Below are 22,730 nucleotides of genomic sequence, written 5' to 3'. Positions count from 1 at the left end.
CCACATAGCCCACCGAGTGTCACATGTTTAACAAATTGCCATACTCTATTTTAGGCCCGTACTGCTGCGGTTTTGTTGCAATGAAAAGGACTGCAGCAAATAGATCTGTAGTTTGTTGCTTGTGTTTGATTTTAGTATAACTGCTGAGTATATTTATTATAAGAATTGTTAAATCATGATTATTCAGGTTGCATTTTTATGCTTCTGTGCACTTAAAGTGCAAAGATAATTCACTTTCATAAGAGTATTACAAGTTTGTATGCATATGGAAATCAGAAAAACACTAAGTAGCTTTCCCCAGTGTGGATTTTTGAAAATTCTTCTCTTGTGCATATTATTTCCAGTGGTGTGTCTAAGAGACTAGGTTGCAAATCATGAAGTTCCTGGTTTGAATCTTTTCTCTGCCATGAACTTAAGGTAAAGGTAAAGGTACCCCTGCCCGTACGGGCCAGTCTTGACAGACTCTAGGGTTGTGCGCTCATCTCACTCTAGAGGCCGGGAGCCAGCGCTGTCCGCAGACACTTCCGGGTCACGTGGCCAGCGTGACAAGCTGCATCTGGCGAGCCAGCGCAGCACACGGAACGCCGTTTACCTTCCCGCTAGTAAGCGGTCCCTATTTATCTACTTGCACCCGAGGGTGCTTTCGAACTGCTAGGTTGGCAGGCGCTGGGACCGAGCGACGGGAGCGCACCCCGCCGCGGGGATTTGAACCGCCGACCTGACGATCAGCAAGTCCTAGGCGCTGAGGCTTTAACCCACAGCACCACCCGCGCCCCTGCCATGAACTTAGTAGGTGGCTTTAGGCAAGCTGCTCTCAGCCTCAGTCCTCCCATCCGTTGTATATGGATAATACTGACTAACCTTTTCAGGGGGTGTTACAAGACTGCAACTAGATAATAAGTGGAAGGTCCTGCCCAAATGTTTTTATTCAATGCCATTTATAAGTTCATAAGGACAAAAAGTTACATGTTCCAAATACTTTATGAAAAATGTTCTTCTCTTTACCCCACCAACACCAAAAAGGGATCCATTAAATATTACAGTATCATTTTCAGGGTTTGCAGAAGTACATACTACCCCTGTTAAAAAAGACAAACCAGCCCAGAGTGAACTGTGCATTCTTAGTAGCTGCAGAATGTTGAAAGATGGGAAACAGAAAACTGGTTGTGTAGAGCAGAACGCCCTCCATGATCCTCTGACAATTTACAGAGTTATATGCTGGAGAAGGGTGCGGTGGATGATGGGTGGGTGGGTGGGTGGGTGGGTGGATGGATGGATCCCTAAGCAGGAACATTCCTTCCATGTGACGGGACATTTTTTCCTTGTCAAATTATGAAGCTCAAAACAGGAAAGCAAATATTGTGAACATACAAAGTTTTAGTAATAACTTCAAGAGAAAACAACATCGCCTGAAAAGGTAGATGTGCATGTTCCGTTACACACATGACATGCTGCAAAGAACAGCCATAACAAAGTGAAAGTTGTTGTGATAACACAGGATGATGATGATGAAGTATCACTGTTTGGATTCAGTACAGCGCTAGGAGTCACCTTCAGTATCTACCTATTATATGTTACATTCACACTGCCAGTGTTGGTAAGGTGTTCCCTCTTGCCCTTCTTGCGTGACTTCACTGGATGGCCATTTGAACATAGGAAAATAAACTTCATGGAAAATGTGGGTGACCTTACAAGACATTGATTCTGCTGTCCATCATTCCAAAAACACATATTTTCAAAGTAAAAAATTCATAGTAGTTCATAGTAGTGAAAATTCACTCACTTAAGAGATGTATTTTATTGTGTGTGTGTGTGTGTGTGTGTGTGCTTTTATGTACACACACACACACACACACACACACACACACACACACGGTATAAGAGTATGTCTGGGCTGTAAGAGTATGTCTCCTGGAGTTTTGCAAACGTTTATATGCATACAATAGTTTTCACCTGTAGTGTGCAGCTTGTAGCACCCGTGGTCCATAAGTGCATAAGTAGTTCAGTGCCATTTGTAAGTAGAACCATGTGGAATGGGTGCAACAGCCTAGTTTCTTCCATGCCAGCAGTATGTTGTCTCAGTGGCACGGAAAGTAACCACATAATTGCACTCATCTCATGAGGCATTACTACCATAATAATTATTAGTTTTATTATTGTTATTTACATACAGTGATGGTTCCAGGAGCACGCCCAAACTGCAGCCTGCCTCTTTCAGGGGTGTGTAACCCCATCCAGAGCACACAACTTTCTCATCTGCACTTTTGCTAAAGAGTAGTATGAATGGCCTCAAGCTTCTGATAAGCTTCTCCAAGTTCTGATATTAAGGGTCACCTCTCCCCATATGAACCAACACAGACCCTACAACCATCATCTGAGGACTTTCTCATGTGCCTCCTCCCCGAGAAGTCCAGAGGGTGATGATACAAGAGCAGGCCTTTTCAGCGACGGATCCCTGTTTCTGGAATGCTTTTCCCAGGAACGTCCGTCCGATGTCTTCATTACATATATTCAGGCACCAGGCAAAAATGTTTCCCTTTAACCAGGCGTTTGACTAATTAACTTGCTATGTCTTTTTAAATGTATTTGTGGGAGGGGGTTTATTGGTTTGTTCTTATTTTTATTATGTGTTCTGTGTTTTTATGTTGTGAACCACTGTCGTGCTTTGCAAGAGAGTTGTTGTTCAGCAAAAGTCTGTTGCACATGCACAATCTTGTGTGTTGCATGTAAGGAGATCTGCTCTATTTAAAGTTCAGAAGCTGTGAGAAGGAAACAATAGGTGGGGAAAGGGGGGGGGGACCTTGTCAATTAAAGTACAATAATTGGTTTGGATTCCTCTAGGTTACGAGGCAGAATGAAGTAGTCTTAGTCCTATGGGTACTTATTAGTTTTGTTGCAATGGATGGCATTGGATAAAAAAAGTATTTCATTATAAATAGAAGAAGTCTGTAACTAAAGCTTCTGTAACTAAATATTTAGGGTGGTTCTGTGTCTGAAAAGCCCTAAGGATTCAGCAGACAATAATACTTTTGTTTCTGCATAAGGAATGCCTGCCGTCTCAGTATTATTGTAAAAACAAAAATGTTATGACTATACACTTTTTTATCTCTCATATCTCATCGGCCATCTTTACTTTTTTCCTCCCTCTGAAATATGATGTTGGTATTTTCTAAGATTATTACTCCGAGTATTTTTATATGCCTAATGTCAACACCCATTTTCTCGCCTTATATTATCCCTTCTTCATTTGCATTTGGTTTTAAACAGCAGAGGTTTGAATAAAGCACAGTGGAGGAGAACAGTTTTTCATGCTAGCTTCTGAGTTGTACCCATCTCTGCTATTTTCCTTGTTAAAACTGACTTGTCTGGGTTTTCTTAATTTAAAAAAGCTCAGCTTCGCTCCATACCTGCTTTGCTTAAACCTGTGGCATTGTTTAAATCCAGTTTTCATCTCAGTGTGGCTCCACCCCCATTTTACTTAAACTCCTGTCACTGTACAATGAGAAGACAGGAACACTGAAAGGGGGAAAGCGACTGTTTTAAACTTCTCCCTCTTCCATTTCTCACCTGCCTCTTGTCAAAAGAGGTAACAGATGCAAAGCCCTGACATATTCCATGGTACATTCCCACAAATATGTATTTAATTCCTGGTACCACAAAGTTCCATATTCAGTGTAGCACAGGGGTCAGCAAACTTTTTCAGCAGGGGGCTGGTCCACTGTCCCTCAGACCATGTTGTGGGCCAGACTATATATTTTTTTTTGGGGGGGGGATGAACGAATTCCTATGCCCACAAATAACCCAGAGATGCATTTTAAATAAAAGCACACATTCTGCTCATGCAAAAACACCAGGCAGGCCCAACAAACAACCCAAAGATGCATTTATAAAAGCACACATTCTACTCATGTAAAAACACGCTGATTCCTGGACCTTCTGCGGGCTGGATTTAGAAGGCGATTGGGCCAGATCTGGGCCCCGGGCCTTAGTTTGCTACCCATGGTGTAGCACCTTAGCAGAGATTGTTGATGAGGAAGTAAGAACTGCTGGTGGTTTGTGAGTGGGGAAAACTTACTGCCCTTTTAAAATCATTTGGCATCCACCTGTTCCTGGTGGTCAAATATTCCACATTTTTCCACCTTCGCCGCATCAAGCAGTTGGTCCTTTACCTTTCCCGCCCCGACCTGGCCACAGTGATCCATGCGATGGTCACCTCCAGGCTTGACTACTGTAATTCGCTCTATGCGGGGCTGCCCTTGAAGCTGTCCCAGAAACTCCAGCGGGTGCAGAATGCTGCAGCGAGGCTCCTCACAGGGTCTCTGCCATGGGAGTATATTCACCCAGTGCTTTTCCAGCTGCATTGGCTCCCGGTAGAGTACAGGGTCAGATTTAAGGTGCTGGTTTTGACTATTAAAGGCCTTCACGGCCTAGGACCCTCGTACCTACGGGACCGCCTCTCCTGGTATGCCCCACGGAGGACCTTAAGGTCCATATATAGCAACACCCTAGAGGTCCCGGGCCCGAAGGAAGTTAGATTAGCCTCAACCAGAGCCAGGGCCTTCTCAACACTGGCTCCGGTCTGGTGGAATGCTCTGTCTCTTGAGACCAGGGCCCTGCGGGATCTGATCTCTTTCTGCAGGGCCTGTAAGACAGAGTTGTTCCACCTGGCCTTTGGCTCAGAATCAGTTTGATTCCCTCCCCCTTTTTCTTTTTCCTTTCTCCTCCTATGATGAGATTGCTCCCTAATTGTTTTAATGTTGTATCTTAATCTTTTAAATTGTATTTTCATCAACTTGTTTTTATTACTGGTTGTTAGCCGCCCTGAGCCCGGTCTTGGCTGGGGAGGGCAGGGTATAAATAAAAATTTATTATTACTATTATTAAAGCTCAGAAGGGTACATGAAGGCCATTTATGGTTTGATGGCATTGTCTGACAGCAAAGAAGCAAATAGCTGTATGGCAAAACTATTTTGGAAGTGACAAGGGAATTGTTGCTGTCAGGATTCTCATTTCTAGCCAAGAACTTCAAAAGAGATTATAACTTGCTCAAAATGCTATGTGGCTAATTTGTGTTAAGTAGGAACTGTGTGTATGCGATTTTATCTGTTAGAGATTAAGAAATTCGTTGTTTCCCCACTTCTTACTTCTCTTTTTAAACTCCTAGGCCCTCCAAAAGAAAACAGTCCACCGCCACATCTGTTGACTTCAATGCTGATCCTGATTCTGGTGTTTATAATTCTGATCCTTTTAGCTGGCTATTTCTTCAGGTAAGCAGACATCAGACGCTTAGCTTGGAACTAGTTCTGTCTTGTTTCCATGTGATCTAATGAGGAAATGAAAGTGTGTTGCGTGCAGCTGTGCCGGCTGCACTCACCCACATTAGTGAGGGCAGCGGAGGATGTTACACACACTGTTTCTCTCCACCATCTGAAGCTTTTACAAACGGAAGATGATTAGAAAGAGTTTTTCCAGAATTACATGGTTTGTGAGACAAGCTGCAGTATTATACGTAAACAGGTAACTTATTTATTCACAACAGATCTGCACTATCCCCCTAAATTTATCTTATTATAATTATTAAGGTTCAGGAAACACAGAAAAGCAGTGGTGACTTCAAGTGATAAAAAAATACCGAATGGAATCTTAGAAGAGCAAGGTAAAATATAAATTTGATTTACTTAATATTGAAAATCTTAGATTTTTTAAAGTGGTAAATATAATGCTGAATGTAAATGTTTGGTTACTGAAATGTTTGTTACTCTTAGTTGTTGTTTTTTTAAATTTGAAAACTTTCTTTACTTGTTAAAGCAACTTTCGCTTTTGTAGTAATATGCTGCTTACAAGTTTCTATCCATAACAGGGTGTAGGATCCAACATAAAGACTGGAAATTGAATATATTTATATTTAAAGTCTAGTTAGACTTGGGCCGCGTTTTACATATTATAAATGTTAGGTATAGAACCGAGGGATCTTAAGCATACCTTGTCCTAAAACTAGGTTTGAAGAAGGGTATATAAATATTTTAAAGAAATAATTACACAAGAATGTTTTGTAAATGTGAGAAACAGTAGTTTGAAAACATGTGTATCATACCTATTCATTTGTGAAGGAGACAGAAATCACTGTAGAACCCAGCTGAGTGAACTGGATGTTTTTTATTTCATGTATTAAAAAAAAGCCTTGAAACAGAGCCATGAATTGGACTTGCAGGAAGTTGCAGCTATTGAATAATACTTTTGTTTAAAAGTAGTGGTTCTTAAGCATCTTTATCCTAGATCATAACCTAGATCATAACCAGTCCTAGATCATAACCAGTGTGATGTTGCTAATACCTATCAATTAGATATTGCACTCCAAGTGTTCAGGGCACTTTAGACTGCAGTCCTGTACACACTTACCTGGAGTAAGGTCACATCCTTTAAATCGCTTGGCTTTCCCCAAAGAATCCTGTGAACTTTAGTTTATCCCCTCAGAGACCTTAACAAACTGCAGCTCCCAAGATTATTTGGGGGAAGTCATGTGTTTTCAATGTATGGCATGAATGTGACCAAGGTCCTACCAAACTTAACAGGACTTGCTTCTGTGTTGATGTGCATAAGATTGTGCTATGAAAAACATTCTCTTGGTGTGAAACTACAGTTTGTAACTGGAATTATAGTGGGTTGGTTAGGGGAGTATTTTGCTTTCCAGATATAACACCCCAACCCCCATAGTGTGCCCTCTTGCTCACAAAATTTCAAAGATTAGTTTTTTTAAAAATGCTATTGTAGTCCATTGCAGCTGAGGAAGGATGGAACAAGCCTTACTCCAGGTATGCTGTGTCCCCAATAATACCCCTTCCCCTGTGAATGAAAAGCAAGAGGCAGCCACATGTGACATTTGTGTAGTTTAACTCTCAGTGGCTTGGATCCAGAAACTCGGTGAGCAGAACTAGGGCACTCCTGTGAGTGGAAGGAGGAAGTTACTATTTTGTCCTTTTCCCTGGAACTGCCTGTTCCCACTGAGAATCTGCTCTCAAAGGTTTGAGGCTCTTTGAAACACATGAGATTGCTTGGGGGACTGCAGGAAGAAAGTGAAGCTGGCAAAAATCTCTGCTTTCTCCCCACCCCACCTCACCCCCTCCCCGTTCTTCCAGTGGGAGTTTATACTAGGTTACAGTCTCTCTTGTGAATAATAATAATAATAATAATAATAATAATAACTTATTATTTATACCCCGCCCATCTGGCTGAGTTTCCCCAGCCACTCCAGGCAGCTTCCAATCAAGTGTTAAAAACAATACAGCATTAAATATTAAAAGCTTCCCTAAACAGGGCTGCCTTCAGATGTCTTTTAAAGATAAGATAGCTGCTTATTTCCTTCACATCTGAAGGGAAGGCATTCCACAGGGCAGGCGCCACCACCGAGAAGGCCCTCTGTCGTAAGGTTGTAAGAAGAGCCTTTCAGAATCAGGCCAAATGCCCATCTAGTCCAGCATCCTGGGCTCATGGGGTTCAAGCAGAAGCCTATAGGAAGTTCACGAGCTGGATGTAACAGCATGTCCCCCATGTGTGAGTCCCAGCAGCCTGACATTCAGGGGCACACGGAGGGTAACTTGGGCTTCAACCTGTCATCCTTTCAATAGTCCTGTATTGTAAATTTCCATTTCATGGACAAGGGGCTAAGAGCTTGCCCAGGAGCAGCTGGTTCATAGCTGAGTTTAATCCTTAAACTGGTTGGCTGGACTCGCAATTTACACTACTGGCCACTGAGCTGCACCTGATTTTTATGTATAAATAAATACAAATACATTAATACAAATACAGTGGTACCTCGGCTTATGAACGTAATCCATTCTGGAAGTCATTCTTAAATCAAAACCGTTCTTAAACCAAGGTGCGCTTTCCCTAATGAGGCCTCCCGCCACTGGTGCCTTTTCACAGTTCGGATTCCGTTCTTAGACTGAGGCAAAGTTCTCAAACCAAGACACTACTTCCGGTTTTGCGGAGTTTGTAAACCAAATCGTTCTTAAACCGGACTGTTCTTAAACCGAGGTACCACTGTATAGGCATAGTGTTACACAAGAATACACCATCCAGCTGTTAGAGCAGAAACAGATAATAAGGAAACAAAAAGAGGGGGAATCATAGAATTGTTGGAAGGGACCCCAAGGGTCATATAGTCCAACCCCCTGTCATGCAGGAATCACAGCTAAATTGTTTCATGCCTTTTCTTCATTACAGCTTGTATTAATGCTCATTTTTCAAATGCTGTGCGTATTTTTACAAAACCAATATATACGGCAGTTGTCTGGAGAATTAAATGTCTTTTATTGTGTACTGTATTTATTTAACACATAGTCCCGCTTTCCTCCAGTGAGCCCAATGTGATATACCGTATTTTTCGCCCTATAGGACGCACTTTTTCCCCTCCAAAAATGAAGGGGAAATGTGTGTGCGTCCTATGGGGCGAATGCAGGCTTTCGCTGAAGCTTGGAGAACGAGAGGGGTCGGTGCGCACCGACCCCTCTCGCTCTACAGGCTTCAGGAAGCTCTGCACAACCCTTGGGAGACTGGCGTGAAGTCGCGCCGGTCTCCCAAGGGTTGCGCAGAGCTGCCTGCATTCCAAAGCCTGGGGCGTGCTGAAGAGCGTGCCCGGGCTTCGCGCAGCTCTCCCCAAGCCTGGGGAGACCGGTGCGACTTCCCGCCGGGCTCCCTAGGCTTGCGGATAGCAGGCTGTTCTGGGGGCTGGGGTCGGGGTAAGCTCGGGCTTCCCCTGCGCCAGCCCCGCGCCTTGGGGGGAAATATTTTTTTTTCTTTATTTCCCCCCGCCAAAAAAACTAGGTGCACCCTATGGGGCAGTGTGCCCTATGGGGCGAAAAATACGGTATGTTGTTCTCCCCCTCCCAATTTATCCTCCCCCAAACCCTGTGATGTAGGTTAGGCTGAGAGAGATGCTGGCTGGCTCCGAGGTTACATAGTGAGCTTCATGGCTGAGTGGGGATTTGCCCCCTGGTCTTCCAGGTTCTACTCCAATGCTCTAACCACTACAACATATTGAAAGGGTTAAAAATGAATGCCACAATAGTCAGCTTGTCAGATTCAGCAGAATAAATATTGGTGGGTATTTCTAGATGTGGGGCTTCCCTTCAGGAGAGCTCATTGCGAAATTGAACTCATTCAGCTATGAGTTCAGAATTACTAAACTGAAGCATCTAAACTGTTCAGATGTGTGTTTCCCTTCCCTTCCCTCCCCTTCCCTTCCCTTCCCTTCCCTTCAGTCCCTCCCATCCCAGAAAGGAACTTTCCCCTCCCTTTTGCTTTGGCACTAAAATTCCTGCTATGGGATATTTTTTTCCTTTCTTTCTTCTTAGAACTTATAGCCCACTGTGCACCAAATGATCTGAGGTCAGGTTACACAACATAGTTAAAACAAGTACAATTTACCATATTTTTCTGTGTATAAGACTAGGGTTTTCCCCTTAAAAATGTCAAAAATTAGGGGGTGTCTTATACACGGATACATCTCCCCCCATTTTCTTAAATCTGGGTCCTCCAAAATAGGGTGTGTCTTATACATGGGGGCGTCTTATAGACGTAAAAATGCGGTACATTAAAATTATAAAATAAAACCACACAGTAACAAACCAGTAGCTTCCACTGACAAACTTCTCTTTCAACAGTGCCCCATCCTTTTTCCTGCTGTTATTGTGAGGCTTTTGTTTTCAGCAGCTCTCCTTTGTATGTTTTTGTTCATTGTGTTTACTGTTTGTGTTGTGTAAAGTATGCTAAGTGTTTCCATTTTGGAATTGTAAAGGTGGGCTATGTATTTTAAGAGAATTAAATGTACATCCCTCCTCTCAGCTAAGTACTCCATTGATATTCACTGTTAATTATGAGTATGCTGGCTAAAAACGTAGTGAGATTCCCCCCCACCCGCCCCGCTGCGTTTCAAGTCAAATTTGCACAGTATTGTACACATTACTAGAGTTTGATGTGTTTCCATTCCGCCCATAGTCTCCCCACCCACCCCAGCTCCTATTGGTGAAGCTTTCATCCACCCCAAACCCCTCCCAAATCATCATCTTAGGAACACACCTCAGAGTTGAAGATTAAATTCTTCCTTAGCATTACTAGCCTCTTTTTACACATTGTCTTTTTAAAAGCCAGCACCCATCTTCTTCTTTTGGTGAGCAGGGGATTCTAAATGAACATCTGAACTGCAGTGTCATTATTCATACCATATGTAATAATATATATTATGTTGGCATCCTATCCAGCAGAACAACAGATGCTTCTCAGAAGGTCTCCTTCTGGCCCAAAAAAGTATTTTCCTATTCCAGTGGAACATCTGGAACATGAAATACGGATAAGAGCAGCTGATGATGGAAAGTTGTTTCGGGAGGAGTTTAATGTAAGTCTTCATATTTTGTATTTAATGTTGTGTTTTCTTCAAAGACACAGCAAATACAGGTAACAAATTGTAGTACCTTATTATTCATTCATTCATTCATTCATTCCCCGCTAATCTGCCTGGGTTCACCCAACTACTCTTCCTCTAAGAAGAAAAGGTGTGGGACCACATGTGTGTATCAGTTGGCATTTGTTTCAGGCTAAGGTATGGGCCTGTACTATGTAAAACTTACCATCTTTCCTTTTTGATACCGTTCCATTTAGAAACATTAAAAATCTTGCTGAGGCATGACCAGGTTTTCCAGTGAAGCCATGCGGGGGGCTGGCCTTGTATTCTATTTACAATCCGTGCTGTGCCTGAACTCAAAATGGCTCTTCAATCTCAGCTCCTGTGTGCTTAACTATGTTTCCTTTTATCAACTTATCTCATGCAAAATAATCCTGAAGAGGAATACAGTGCCAATAAAAAAACACAATAAAGTTATACAGTCCAGCTGTCAATGAACAACAAAGCAGAAAAGAACACATAGGTAGTTAAAACACCTGTTTGCAAAGTGCAGCATTCAACCAAAAGGCTGGGTGAATAAGCAGGTCTTCAGTTCACACTGATAGCTTATAAGGCTCCTTGCCAGCTATATTGGGGGATGGGAAGAATTCTGCAGGGTGCCTCTATTGAGCAAACACCTTCATAGTTCTACTCCACCTGGCTGGTTCAGGTTCAGGGCAGCTTTGCTTCCAGTCTGCCCATCCCGACTGGTCATTCAGCCACCCCTCCAGGTTCTCATGTGCCAAGTTCCTGTACAACATTTCCAGCACACACACAGAGCCACTGTGCTACAGGATAAACAATTAAGGGCCTTGGCGATTCTCTCCTGTAGAAATACTGAAGAAGGGGGGAAGGCAGAAAAAGCAATATCATTTCTTAGTGGTGTTCATATTCTCCAAACCTAGGGAGTTTCTCCCAATACTTACATATCTGAGCGACATTCTGTCCCATGTGCCACAACTTTCCGAAATCCTACCTCCTATCAAACATTCTGACCTTAACCTTAGAAGCTTTGGAGTTTCTCACTCCACAGTGCCTTGTTGCAAGAAATGGGGATTGGATCATCATTAGCAACTGGTTATTATGAAGAAAAGAGATAAATAATCACAAAGCTATCCCACATCTCAGAATAGTGTGCAGGCATATGGGTAGGTGCCGAAAATCCATGAATCTTGCTGAAGCCTAAATTGTGGTAGCAACTGTGCATCATTGTGCTGTTATTTGCCGCTTGGCGAACGGGATATGGAGAGAACTGAAGCTTCTCAGATACCTAGGAAAGACTACACTGATTCCCCTTCGAATCAGTGACCTGTGGTATCCTGACCTTCCTACCGATTAAAAAATATATGACAATTTTGAGGAAGCAGAGGCATGTTGTTAATCTGAGGACAACCCCTAGAGGAGTGTATGTTGTTGTTGTTCCCCCAAGTTCTGGCTCCCTATTAGCAGTAGTCCCTCAAAATCTGCTTTTAATGGTGCTGAAGGTTTCTTGTAAATACGATCCTCACCTCGTTCAGTAAAGCAGATTTGCTCTTTCGCTTCCTGCTACATTGTGGTTGCATACAGAAGGGGTTTCTTTTTCCTGGCTGCTCGCTCACTAGCAGAAAGGAACATACCATGTTGGGTTTGCTCTCTGACCTCATATGAACAGTTCTATGAAGCTGAACTTACTCCTTACATCAGCTCTCATAGATGAAGCCATGGCAATGAAGGAAGAGCATTAGTTTAGATTTGAGTTCATCTAAGTAAAAAAGCAAATGCCAATTAAACCATCTCTGTTATGCAGCAGTGCCCTTTAAGGCTATAATATAGGGGGAGGCTATAATTGTCAGGATTGCATGTCAGCAGTTTTTATTATGATTATATGCTTAAAATGTGCCTTTTTAAAAGTAATACTGCATCTCTGTCAATTAAATGTTTTATCTTTGCATGTCTATAAATAAATAAAGCATAAATAATAATAATTAAATGCATCCTGATGCCTTGGCACAGTGTGGATCTCCTAAATATATTAGGTGATTTCATAGTAAAAAAAACTTCTCCTTCACTAATTATGTTTATTACTTTCTAATGGTAATTTACCCTGCCTCCAAAATGGAAGAATGTACCAATGTACCTATTTTAAATGTAGTAATGCAAACTACATGAAACCCTATTTTAAAACACGGAAGTCCTGGTCCAGATAGAGTAATGTATAACAAGGTGTTGCATGTTACTACTGGCTTGAGAGAGAGTGTGTTCCTACTGGGATTGAATGATTTGACTCCAAGGACATATTGTGGTACAGGTGTGCACACTTTCCAGTGCAGCTGGAAATTTGTTCATAGAAGCATGCCTCCAGGTGCATTTCTCCCCTAATTGATTGGGACATGAACCTAGTGAATATCAACGCTGCCTTCTGGCGTTGATGGTCAAATGGTATGTTATGTATTTGATGGGTATGTCTAAGATGCAAACTACATGTGTCACTTAAATTGTAAGTGAGTGCAAGTTTTCTCCCACAAATTACAGGCACAAGGCCCTGGAATGGATTTGGAACCTTGATTTCTATGCAGACATATTGTCTTTAAAATCTTTAAACGTTTATAGTCATTATAGTTTCTAATGAGTATGTGGATTGAAATAGATTTCTAAAAACATAGCACGTTAAGCTAATCACATCACACACATACACTTTGATTGTCCTTGCATATTTTGAACTTCTTATTTTGGATTCACATGACTGGGATTTTGAGTCCTTCATCCATACTTGATAATCCTGTTCATTTTCCATGTTTATGCTTCAGTTCTTAATAGCATGGTCACTACATGAGTCATTTTGAGATTGTTATTTCAAGTTGCCAGTGCAAACAACAAACACTCATCTTTATATGAAACTGGAACTTATTCCTGGGGTTGATGGATTCAAAGAATTTTGTTAACCTTTTCATGCGGGCATTATTGAGCTCCATGGGATACAGCTGTTTTACTTAAACCATCTCCTCTATGTAACTACTCACTATAGTATGCTGTTTTGAACCAACACTACATATTTTTTCTGTAGTCATTACCTCCTGGATATATGCAAGGAACACTTGAGATGGCAAATAAAGAGGAAAACAGAGAAAAGAACAGATATCCCAACATACTACCTTGTAAGTATTAATGATTTGTTGATTTATTATAAATAATAATAATAATTTTTATTTATACCCCACCCTCCCCAGCCAAGGCCAGGCTCAGGGCGGCTAACAAGCAATAATAAAAACAAGTTGAATGAATACAACTTAAAAACAAGATTAAAATACAACATTAAAATATTGAAATATTAAAATGCAGCCTCATCACAGGAGGAGAAAGGAAAAAGAAAGAGGGGGAGGGAATCAAATTGGCTCCAAGCCAAAGGCCAGGCGGAACAACACTGTCTTACAGGCCCTGCGGAAAGAAATCAGATCCTGCAGGGCCCTGGTCTCATGTGGCAGAGTGTTCCACCAGGCCGGAGCCAGAGTTGAAAAGGCCCTGGCTCTGGTTTATATTAGGAAGGACCAAATTCTTATTAAAGTAATAGTGTTTTCCATGCAAGTACCCATGTTAATCTGTTGCAGAAAGAAACAACAGTATTGTGGCATCTAAAGGCTACAAGCTTTAGCCCTAGCTTTTATCGACTAGAGTCTCCTTCAACAGATGCATGCATTGGTACTGTACTATTCTCAGTTGGCAGATACAAATGTGCATAGATAAAGAGAAAAATAGTAAACATTTCGTCCAAATGACCAAGATGTACAGTGACTGTTGTGTGTTAAGCTTAAACGTATTTATAGGGGTGACCTGTCCCATTTTACTACCTGAGGCAAAACAGGAATTGCCTCCTCCTCCCCCCCCCCCACTTCCTCCATCACCACTCCCACCTCTCACCAAACTTGGTGGAAGCCAGGGCACTCCTCAAAGCGTTGCCACTCGCTTGGCAACGTCACATGCCCAAACACCTCCCTATTGGCGGCAGAAGCAGGTACTTCTGCCACCTGAGGTGGGCTCTTCACCCCGCATCATGGGTGTGCTCTGCATATTTAAGATAATCACATTGACAATTCACAACACTGGTAACATGGTTTTTCTAACCTTTGCTAAACAGATATAACTGGGGAGGTAACCATTATGGTTTGATTACGGTCTAAGTAAATAGACTCAAACTTCCTGAGTTCTCCTTCAGCTTTGTCCTTGTCGGTAGGTGATACCAGGATGACAATCGTTGCTTTGATTTCTTTCTTGCCCTTCATCATAAGGCCTCATGACCTGCAGCAATTTAAAAGTACAATATTAAAATCAATTTAAAATAAATTACAGTCAAGAGAATAGGGTGACTGCACATGAATGAATTCCTCTTGGTGTTTATCTGATGCCATTAGGTCCTGTAACAGTTTTGCCTGAGTGCATTTGGGGACAGAGCTGGTATCAGGGTTTGTAGCAGTGCCTTGTCCCAGGGCTTCTGTCTCTCTGTTAGGCTGGGTCACCTTTTTACATGAGGGGCTGAATGTAAACAAGGGAAGGCCTGTCACCCCAGGCATGTGAGAGAGAAATATAATTGTTTAGGATGGCCGTACATCACTGATGATACATTGGCATGGTTTTAGCTGGTTGCTGCTGGAGGCAACAGTAATAACATCAGCCATATTAAGGCTGTTCATATGCTGATCCCTGACAAGTATCACTTCTAACCTGCCCTTCTTCTGTCTGCGTAAGACAAACAGGTCAGTCTCTACATGAAAATTATAAATGGACAAATATTTGACAATAGAAATGGCTGCATTCAGAAACAGTGAGATGATATTTTAGTTTTAGATGAAAACTTAATGTTAATATTCTTTGAGAAAGGAACTTTAAAAGTGGACCGCGGAGTGAAACTGCTGAAGTAGAATTCATCAGTAAATTTGATTTTGTTTCATGGTCTCTCTAATGGTTTTTGTTTTATCATGTATTTATTATGTATTCTCATTTTGCATTTTTGTGTTGTGAACTGTCCTGGGATATTCGGATGAAGGGTGGTATAGAAATTTAATAAATCAAATGGTGTTGCTATTGGCTTAAGGTATTCATCAGGCAGAATGATGTTTTTAGAGTTTGTTTTGTTGCTGAGAAGAAAACAATGTGTTTCAGAAGGTTGTCAGCACTGTATCTATATTTGCCAAGGGAGCTTCTAATTGTGTATGTTCTTTACAGACGACCATTCCAGGGTAGTTTTAACGCAAATAGGTGGACTTCAGTGTTCAGACTACATCAATGCTTCATATATAGATGTAAGTGAATAGATTTCTTTTTAAATTTCTTTTTAATTTTTTAAAGCAAGCAGCACATTGACAGTTTTGAACTTCATATTGTAAGAGCATAAGTTTAAAAGACAACTCTGTACATTTTTTCCCTCCAGGGCTACAAGGAAAAGAATAAATTTATAGCAGCTCAAGGTATCTCCATTATTTCATCCATTTCTCTTTTTAAATGTTTTGCTTTAAACATCTGCATGTACAAAGCAATTTCAGCAAATGTGTTATTCAGAATTTACCCTTATGCTTAGGCAGTCAGATTTTAAAGAGCTTTTTGAATACAGCTTTGGCTTTATACCCACCTCTGCATGTTCACACATTCCTTAGAGAAAAGGGAGGGTAGATGAGTAGTCCTGCTCCAGGCATTTAGCCTTGGACTGTTTCTAAGCCACCCATTGCAGCTGGCGTGCTAACTCTGAACAGAACCCAGACGTGAAGGATGGCTGCTCAAGACATGGACTTAGTGCAATTTCATCCATTTCTCCAAATTACATCAACAGGCAGCCAGGCCTAAGGCCGAGCCCTATATATCACATCAGGAAAAGGTGTGAGCAGCCAGGCAACAGTAGTGAGAAATCAACCACCACCTTGCCAACCCTCCACATGAGGAAATACGTCTTCTACAAAGTCCCTGCCTTGTCCCGTCCCGTCCCATATCCTGCTGGTGCTCCAGTTGTGTGAGAAGTTGCCATCTAGAAACACCCCAAGCCAAAATGAAAGGAAAGGGAGATTTTGCACAAGGAAAGATAGCATGGTCACAGTGACATCATTCCTCTTATGAACTAGAATCAGATATCTCTATTTTGTGAGAAATGCTATTTTTTAATAAGCTGCATTAAGATGCATAGCTCTGCTTTAAACATACAGTAAATATGGGAAGCACATGGGTTTGTTATCAGACCATTTCCATCTATGAAAGTGCAGCCTTGTCCTCTATGAAGCTACCCATTACATCATATTTGGAGGCCCTGCGCTGAGTGCCCTATCTTCTGAGGTTAGACAGGACCTTTTCTGCCTCTTTGGATAGCCTGTCTACATTTGTTTGCATGACACATATGCTAGCATTATTTAGGTGCTAGATGAAGACCATTTTATTTCCCTGGGCTTTTGTTTGACAATTTTGCTTCTGGGCAGCATTGCTACTGCTTTAGTATTTATTGTGGAATTATTTGGTTGGTTTTAAATCTTGTGAACTGCTTTGAACGTTATTATCAATAGAGATATTTTTAAATAAATGAAATATTTTTTCCCCTTTTCCTTTTTAACAGTAGTATTGTTTGTGTTCATCATAGTTTTTGATTAAATAGCTGTGTTGTATGTGTAGGCCCTAAACAAGACACTGTAAATGATTTCTGGAGGATGATATGGGAACAAAAGTCTGCAACTATTGTCATGTTAACAAACGTGAAAGAGAGAAAAGAGGTAGGACACATTTTTTAAATATTTCCCCTCATACTGTTTGGAGTTTTCCCATAACTCACAAGACTCTTACTAATGTTACCACTTCCTGTTCCGAGTTCTTTAATAAGTCTGGGGTTTCTGACACAATCGCAGCAGCATGCTGGCTTAAGTAAACTTTCTTTACTTCTGAGCAAATAATTGGTGACTAACTGAGAAACTTAATGGTGTCTGTGTGTCATTTCTGAATCATGTTTTCAGTCAAATGTGAATGTTCGGGCTTTAGCCCTGGTTTATGGCAGTTGTGAATTACCTTTAGAGATACAGTCATACCTCGGGTTACAGACGCTTCAAGTTGCGTTTTTTCGGGTTGCAGACCACCGAAACCCGGAAGTACCGGAACAGGTTACTTCTGGGTTTCGGTGGTCGCGCATGTGCAGAAGTGCTAATTCACGCTTTGCGCATACACAGAAGCTCCGAATTGCAACTCGCATGCGCAGATGCATCACTGCAGGTTGCAAACGCTGTGGGTTGCGAACGTGCACCCCGCACAGATCACATTCGCAACCCGAGCGTCCACTGTGCATAGTTTTCATTGGTAGGAAAATATGTATTATTTATTCTGCATCTGTTTTCCACCTGAGAATATACACTTGCATAGGGTTATGAAAACGTCTTTTAAGATAGTAATTCATGTAAGAAGTTAAGAAGAGCCTGCTGGATCAGGCCAATGGCCCATCTAGTCCAGCATCCTGTTCCCACAGTGGCCAGTCAGATGCCTGTGGGAAACCTTCAAGCAGGACTTTACAGCAACTGATATTCAGAAACATTACTGCCTCCAATGTTGGGGGCACAGCATAGTTATTATGACTAGTAGCCATGTGTTGTGGGGGGCGGGAATGGCTGAGAATTGTTTGACTGCATTTTTGTCTTTCCTAGGGACGCGGGTGGCGCTGTGGGTTAAAGCCTCAGCGCCTAGGACTTGCCGATTGAAAGGTCGGCGGTTCGAATCCCCGCGGCGGGGTGCGCTCCCGTTGCTCGGTCCCAGCGCCTGCCAACCTAGCAATTCAAAAGCACCCCCGGGTGCAAGTAGATAAATAGGGACTGCTTACTAGCGGGAAGGTAAACGGCGTTTCCGTGTGCGGCTCTGGCTCGCCAGAGCAGCGATGTCACGCTGACCACGTGACCCGGAAGTGTCTGCGGACAGCGCTGGCTCCCGGCCTATAGAGTGAGATGGGCGCACAACCCTAGAGTCTGGCAAGACTGGCCCATACGGGCAGGGGTACCTTTACCTTTTTAATCCACTGCCAAATATCGTTAGCTTTCCTGGAATGCTAGATGGACTTTCAGGCTCCAGCTTACCTTCCAGCCCAATTACTAGTTTCTAGAATAAAACTGATTTCATAAAATACAATATGAAATTTCCCAGCACGTCTGCAACAGGGTAGAAGGTGATGGCTGGAGCGTATTCGTGTGCATATTCATTTCCTGTTACACTTTTTAGGTAGCTAATTAAAAGTGAATAAGGTGTGTTTGGAAAGCAGAAAATAATAATAGTAATAATATTTAAATTTATATCCCACTCTTCCTCCCAAAGAGCCCAAGGTGGCAAACACAAGCAGTAAGACAAGAAAAACATCTAAAGGCAATTCCAATACAGATGCTAACAAAATAAATATATCTCGGTCACTGAGAAGCATGCAACTTTTATTGCTCAAGGATGACCTCTCCTGGCATTCATAGAGAAAGGTTGACAGAGTTCTCAACAATTCTCTCATTGTATGCAGTATAGATTTTTAAAAGAATGTCATGTAACCATTGGCTACAAATGGCTCTGGATTGAAATTATTGTATCCTGCAACCTGGAGAAACCGGCTTTTAGAAATCAGAGAGGGATGAAGCCATACCTTAATGAATTTTTGGTCCTGTGGTATTTCATAACTCACTGTTAATAAAGTTAAGTGGTGTCAGTTTCAGTTTTGGAATTTTAAAAAGCATACTTTAAATAGACTCAAAATAATTGTACAGCTTTATAGTAGCTCAATTATTTGAGGGGCATATATTGCAGCTTGAAGTGACTGTGTGTGTTCTTTACATTTGCACAGGACAAGTGTTTCCAGTACTGGCCTGATCAGGGATGCTGGACTTATGGAAACATCCGAGTTTCTGTGGAGGACTGTATAGTTCTTGTGGATTATACTATTCGGAAGTTTTGTATTCAGTCAGTAAGTTATAGACCCCATTTAATATTTCTCATAATTGGAAAATGTTCCTGATCTATTTTTAACCTCTAAAATAAGTACTTTGAATTGTCTGGTTTTGTGACATGAAAACTTAGCTCTACATAATAATTATATTTTATTAAACTGTGCCCGAAGTGAGATTTCGTTTGGCATTCTGCATGTAGTTTTTGTTTTCATGTTGCCATTAAACAAGAAGGCTTCTCTGTTCTCTGAAGCTTCTTTTGGGAGGGAAGTGTCTCTAGTTCCAATTGGGGTAAATCATTCCCCATTCACTTGCCAGTCTCAGGCCAGGGGTGCTTACAGGTTAAGGTGTCCCCACAAGAACTCTTGCTGAAAGAAGGGGAAATGTGGGTGCATGAATACTATGTTCTAAGTGAGCACAACATGCAAGGTCATGGAATGTGCTTATGACTTACAAAGTGAGGCCATTAAGGCACATGCTTTAATTTGCAGTTTCTATGTTTTTTGCTGGCAACTGAGTAACTCTGTAATTCTCTTTATATACTGAACATTTTAAATTAATTCTTAGACTAGGCTGCTACCGCTGATGTCTGAAGAGGGAGGGATCGGTCACACTAACTGGATTGTTTGTTGATTTTAGCCAAAGAAATAAATGGTCATGCTCATATTTTGTTTCTGGCTCTCTAGCAGGTTTCTGATGGCTGCAAAGCTCCCAGGCTTGTGACACAGCTTCATTTCACCAGCTGGCCTGATTTTGGAGTGCCTTTCACACCTATTGGAATGCTCAAATTCCTAAAGAAAGTAAAATCATTGAATCCTGCACATGCTGGACCAATTGTGGTTCACTGCAGGTATGCGTATGTATAAATATGCAGATACACACACATACCCATGAAAAATTACCTTGGGGTGGCCTAACAGGAAGTGGGCAAAATCCATTTTTGCATGCTTAAGCAACAAGTGTCTCCTTAATGTGGGCTTTCCCTACTAGGCTTTATGAGAAAGAGCAGAACAAGCCAACATTAGAACTAGTGTCAGGAAACTGGCTTCTTCTTGATGATGATTATTATCCGTATTGTATCACCTGTGAAAAAAAGCAAAGGTTTCTCCTTAGTTATTCATCAGCAGGGATTAATTTGTCCCCTTTTCCGTTTTGAGAGATGGACCATTTGTTGTGACGCCAAGATAAGCCTGTGCAAATCTCCCTTCATGAATCTTTTTTACAATTTTAAAAATAGCCCATCGTACAAAACTTTACTATCAGCATAAATATATTCATAAAGCACCAGCAGTTTTCTAGGTTAAGAAAACAATGCAGTCTCTGCTGCAAGCTTAGATATGGCATAGAAGTGAAAAAGGATAGAGATGGAACAGGAAAAGGAACAAGCTCTTCGTAGTAACGTAGTTGTATTCTAAGCAGTCTGTGTAGCCTTATATGTAGCTACCAGTACCATGAAGGAGGTAGGGGAAGGCAGTCTGAGTCTGATGGAGGAGGAAGCATGGGTGATTCATGCATTCTTAAACCACACTTGAAAGTAATCAGCGCCCAATCAGAATGTAAAAATGCTCTTTGTACAACTTGTACCAGAATGCTTAGAAGAAGTGGTATCTCCGATAAACTTTTTTGTGTGTATATATTATAAATGGGAAAGGGTCTAAGGAAATAAGTTATGATTTAGAAAGCTGGAATATGACATCACAAGAACAACAGACCGAAATAAAATAATAGGATACCAGAGGAACATTTATGCCTAGCACAGGATGCCAGGCCCTTTTCCTCTGAAAGGAAGGCTGAAAATCATTTGAGTTATCAGTAATCAGAAGCAACCATGCCCCCTCTAGTGGTTGTGCTATTAAACACTAGGACAGTATTTTAGCATTTCACAGTAGATCAATACTGTACATTTTTATATCTAATGTTCATATTGCTGTCAAAATGGTATTTTAGAATTCGATTCAGTATACAGTGTTACCTCAGAAGTCGAACGGAATCATTCTAGAAGTCCGTTTGACTTCCAAAACATTCGGAAACCAAGGCACAGCTTCCAATTGGCTGCAGGAAGCACCTGCAGGCAATCGGAAGCCGCGTCGGATGTTCGGGTTCCAAAGCTTGTTTACAAACTGGAACACTCACTTCCGGGTTTGTGGTGTTTGGGAGCCAAAACATTCGACTCGCAAGGCGTTCGGGATCCAAGATAAGACTGTATTTATCTCTTCATAAGGCCAGCATAAGGTGCTAGTTAAAAATAAAAGGTGAGTCTCAAGTTCAAGATCCTAAAGTAGTTAACTTGGGAATGTGCAAAGTGTGTCTTAAAGCGAAAAGAGTGGGTGAAGGAGGGAACCCTTGGCTTACCTCCTGATTTCCCCTCCTTAGCCCATCCCATGGGATAATTTTCCACACGGATACCGAAGTGAGTCCAGCTGCTAGAAGAACAGCAGCTGGAGCATGGCTCTAGGTGGAAGAGCAGAAAGCAGCAGGGAGGTTTCAGTAGCCCCTGCCTACGCAGCCGTTTTGTCACTGTAAATTGTACTACAATATGTGTGATCGCAGCACACTTGAAATTTAAGGCATAGTGAACCCCACATTATGTAGTTTGGCCATAAGCAGCAGGAAGTAGATTCAAGATTACTTATGGGTATGGTCCAATGGATACTTGAATCTGAGTTACTTTGGGATTCTATCCCAACTTAGATTTATTCATGTTCATTCAGACTTCTTGCTGTGAGTCCCCAACCCAATGCGAAGTAGCCCTGGACAAAGAATGAAACCCTGTTGCCTTGGGACCTTTGTAAAAAGACTGTCTCACAACTGGGCAGGATTCCAGGTTGCGAGAAAGCCTTTGAGCATGCAGCCATGTTTGCAAAGGATCCACACGTTTTTTACATAAACACGGAGGGTGGGATTGCTTGGTGATCCCTACTCCTGTGTTGTTAAGAAGGAAGCATTGCCTAAATAGGGGGTCCTGTCTCACAATAAACTGAATGCAGGAGGTGTTGATACCGCCACTAAACGTAGTGGAGAGAGTCTGCTCTGACCTGTCATAGTGCTTGCAATATGAGTAAGGAGGACAAAGAAAACCAGAAATATTGGGAGTACGACTTCAGAAGAAGGATTGCCAAGTCCAAAAAAGTTACTGCAATATGTTTCATCATTTCCCTCCTAATTCTTGTTGCGTTTCCTTTCTTCTTAAGTGCTGGTGTGGGTCGTACAGGCACATTCATAGTAATCGATGCTATGATTGACATGATGCATGTCGAGCAAAAAGTTGACGTTTTTGAGTTTGTGGCAAGAATCCGCAATCAACGCCAACAAATGGTTCAGACTGATGTAAGTAAATAAAATACACCTTATGTCATCTTTATCAATCTTTTCAGCTTAAAAGATGACAGAAT

General features: G+C 41.7%; 1 protein-coding gene across 1 annotated transcript in view; it reads left to right on the top strand.

Moving 5' to 3' along the window:
* Nucleotides 1–22,730, top strand: part of PTPRE (protein tyrosine phosphatase receptor type E) — a 103,799-nt gene that overhangs the window by 65,523 nt on the left and 15,546 nt on the right. Inside the window, 10 exon segments of the mRNA XM_053388893.1 lie at nt 5,165–5,267; nt 5,583–5,656; nt 10,263–10,393; nt 13,482–13,572; nt 15,635–15,711; nt 15,840–15,876; nt 17,060–17,157; nt 19,239–19,358; nt 20,025–20,188; nt 22,530–22,665. Coding sequence (XP_053244868.1) covers nt 5,165–5,267; nt 5,583–5,656; nt 10,263–10,393; nt 13,482–13,572; nt 15,635–15,711; nt 15,840–15,876; nt 17,060–17,157; nt 19,239–19,358; nt 20,025–20,188; nt 22,530–22,665 — 1,031 coding nt within the window.

This window comes from Podarcis raffonei, chromosome 5 (genome assembly GCF_027172205.1).
Source record: "Podarcis raffonei isolate rPodRaf1 chromosome 5, rPodRaf1.pri, whole genome shotgun sequence".
Lineage (NCBI taxonomy): Eukaryota > Metazoa > Chordata > Lepidosauria > Squamata > Lacertidae > Podarcis > Podarcis raffonei.
Note: the sequence above shows the minus strand (reverse complement) of the source record. Positions and strands in the feature narration are given on the sequence as shown.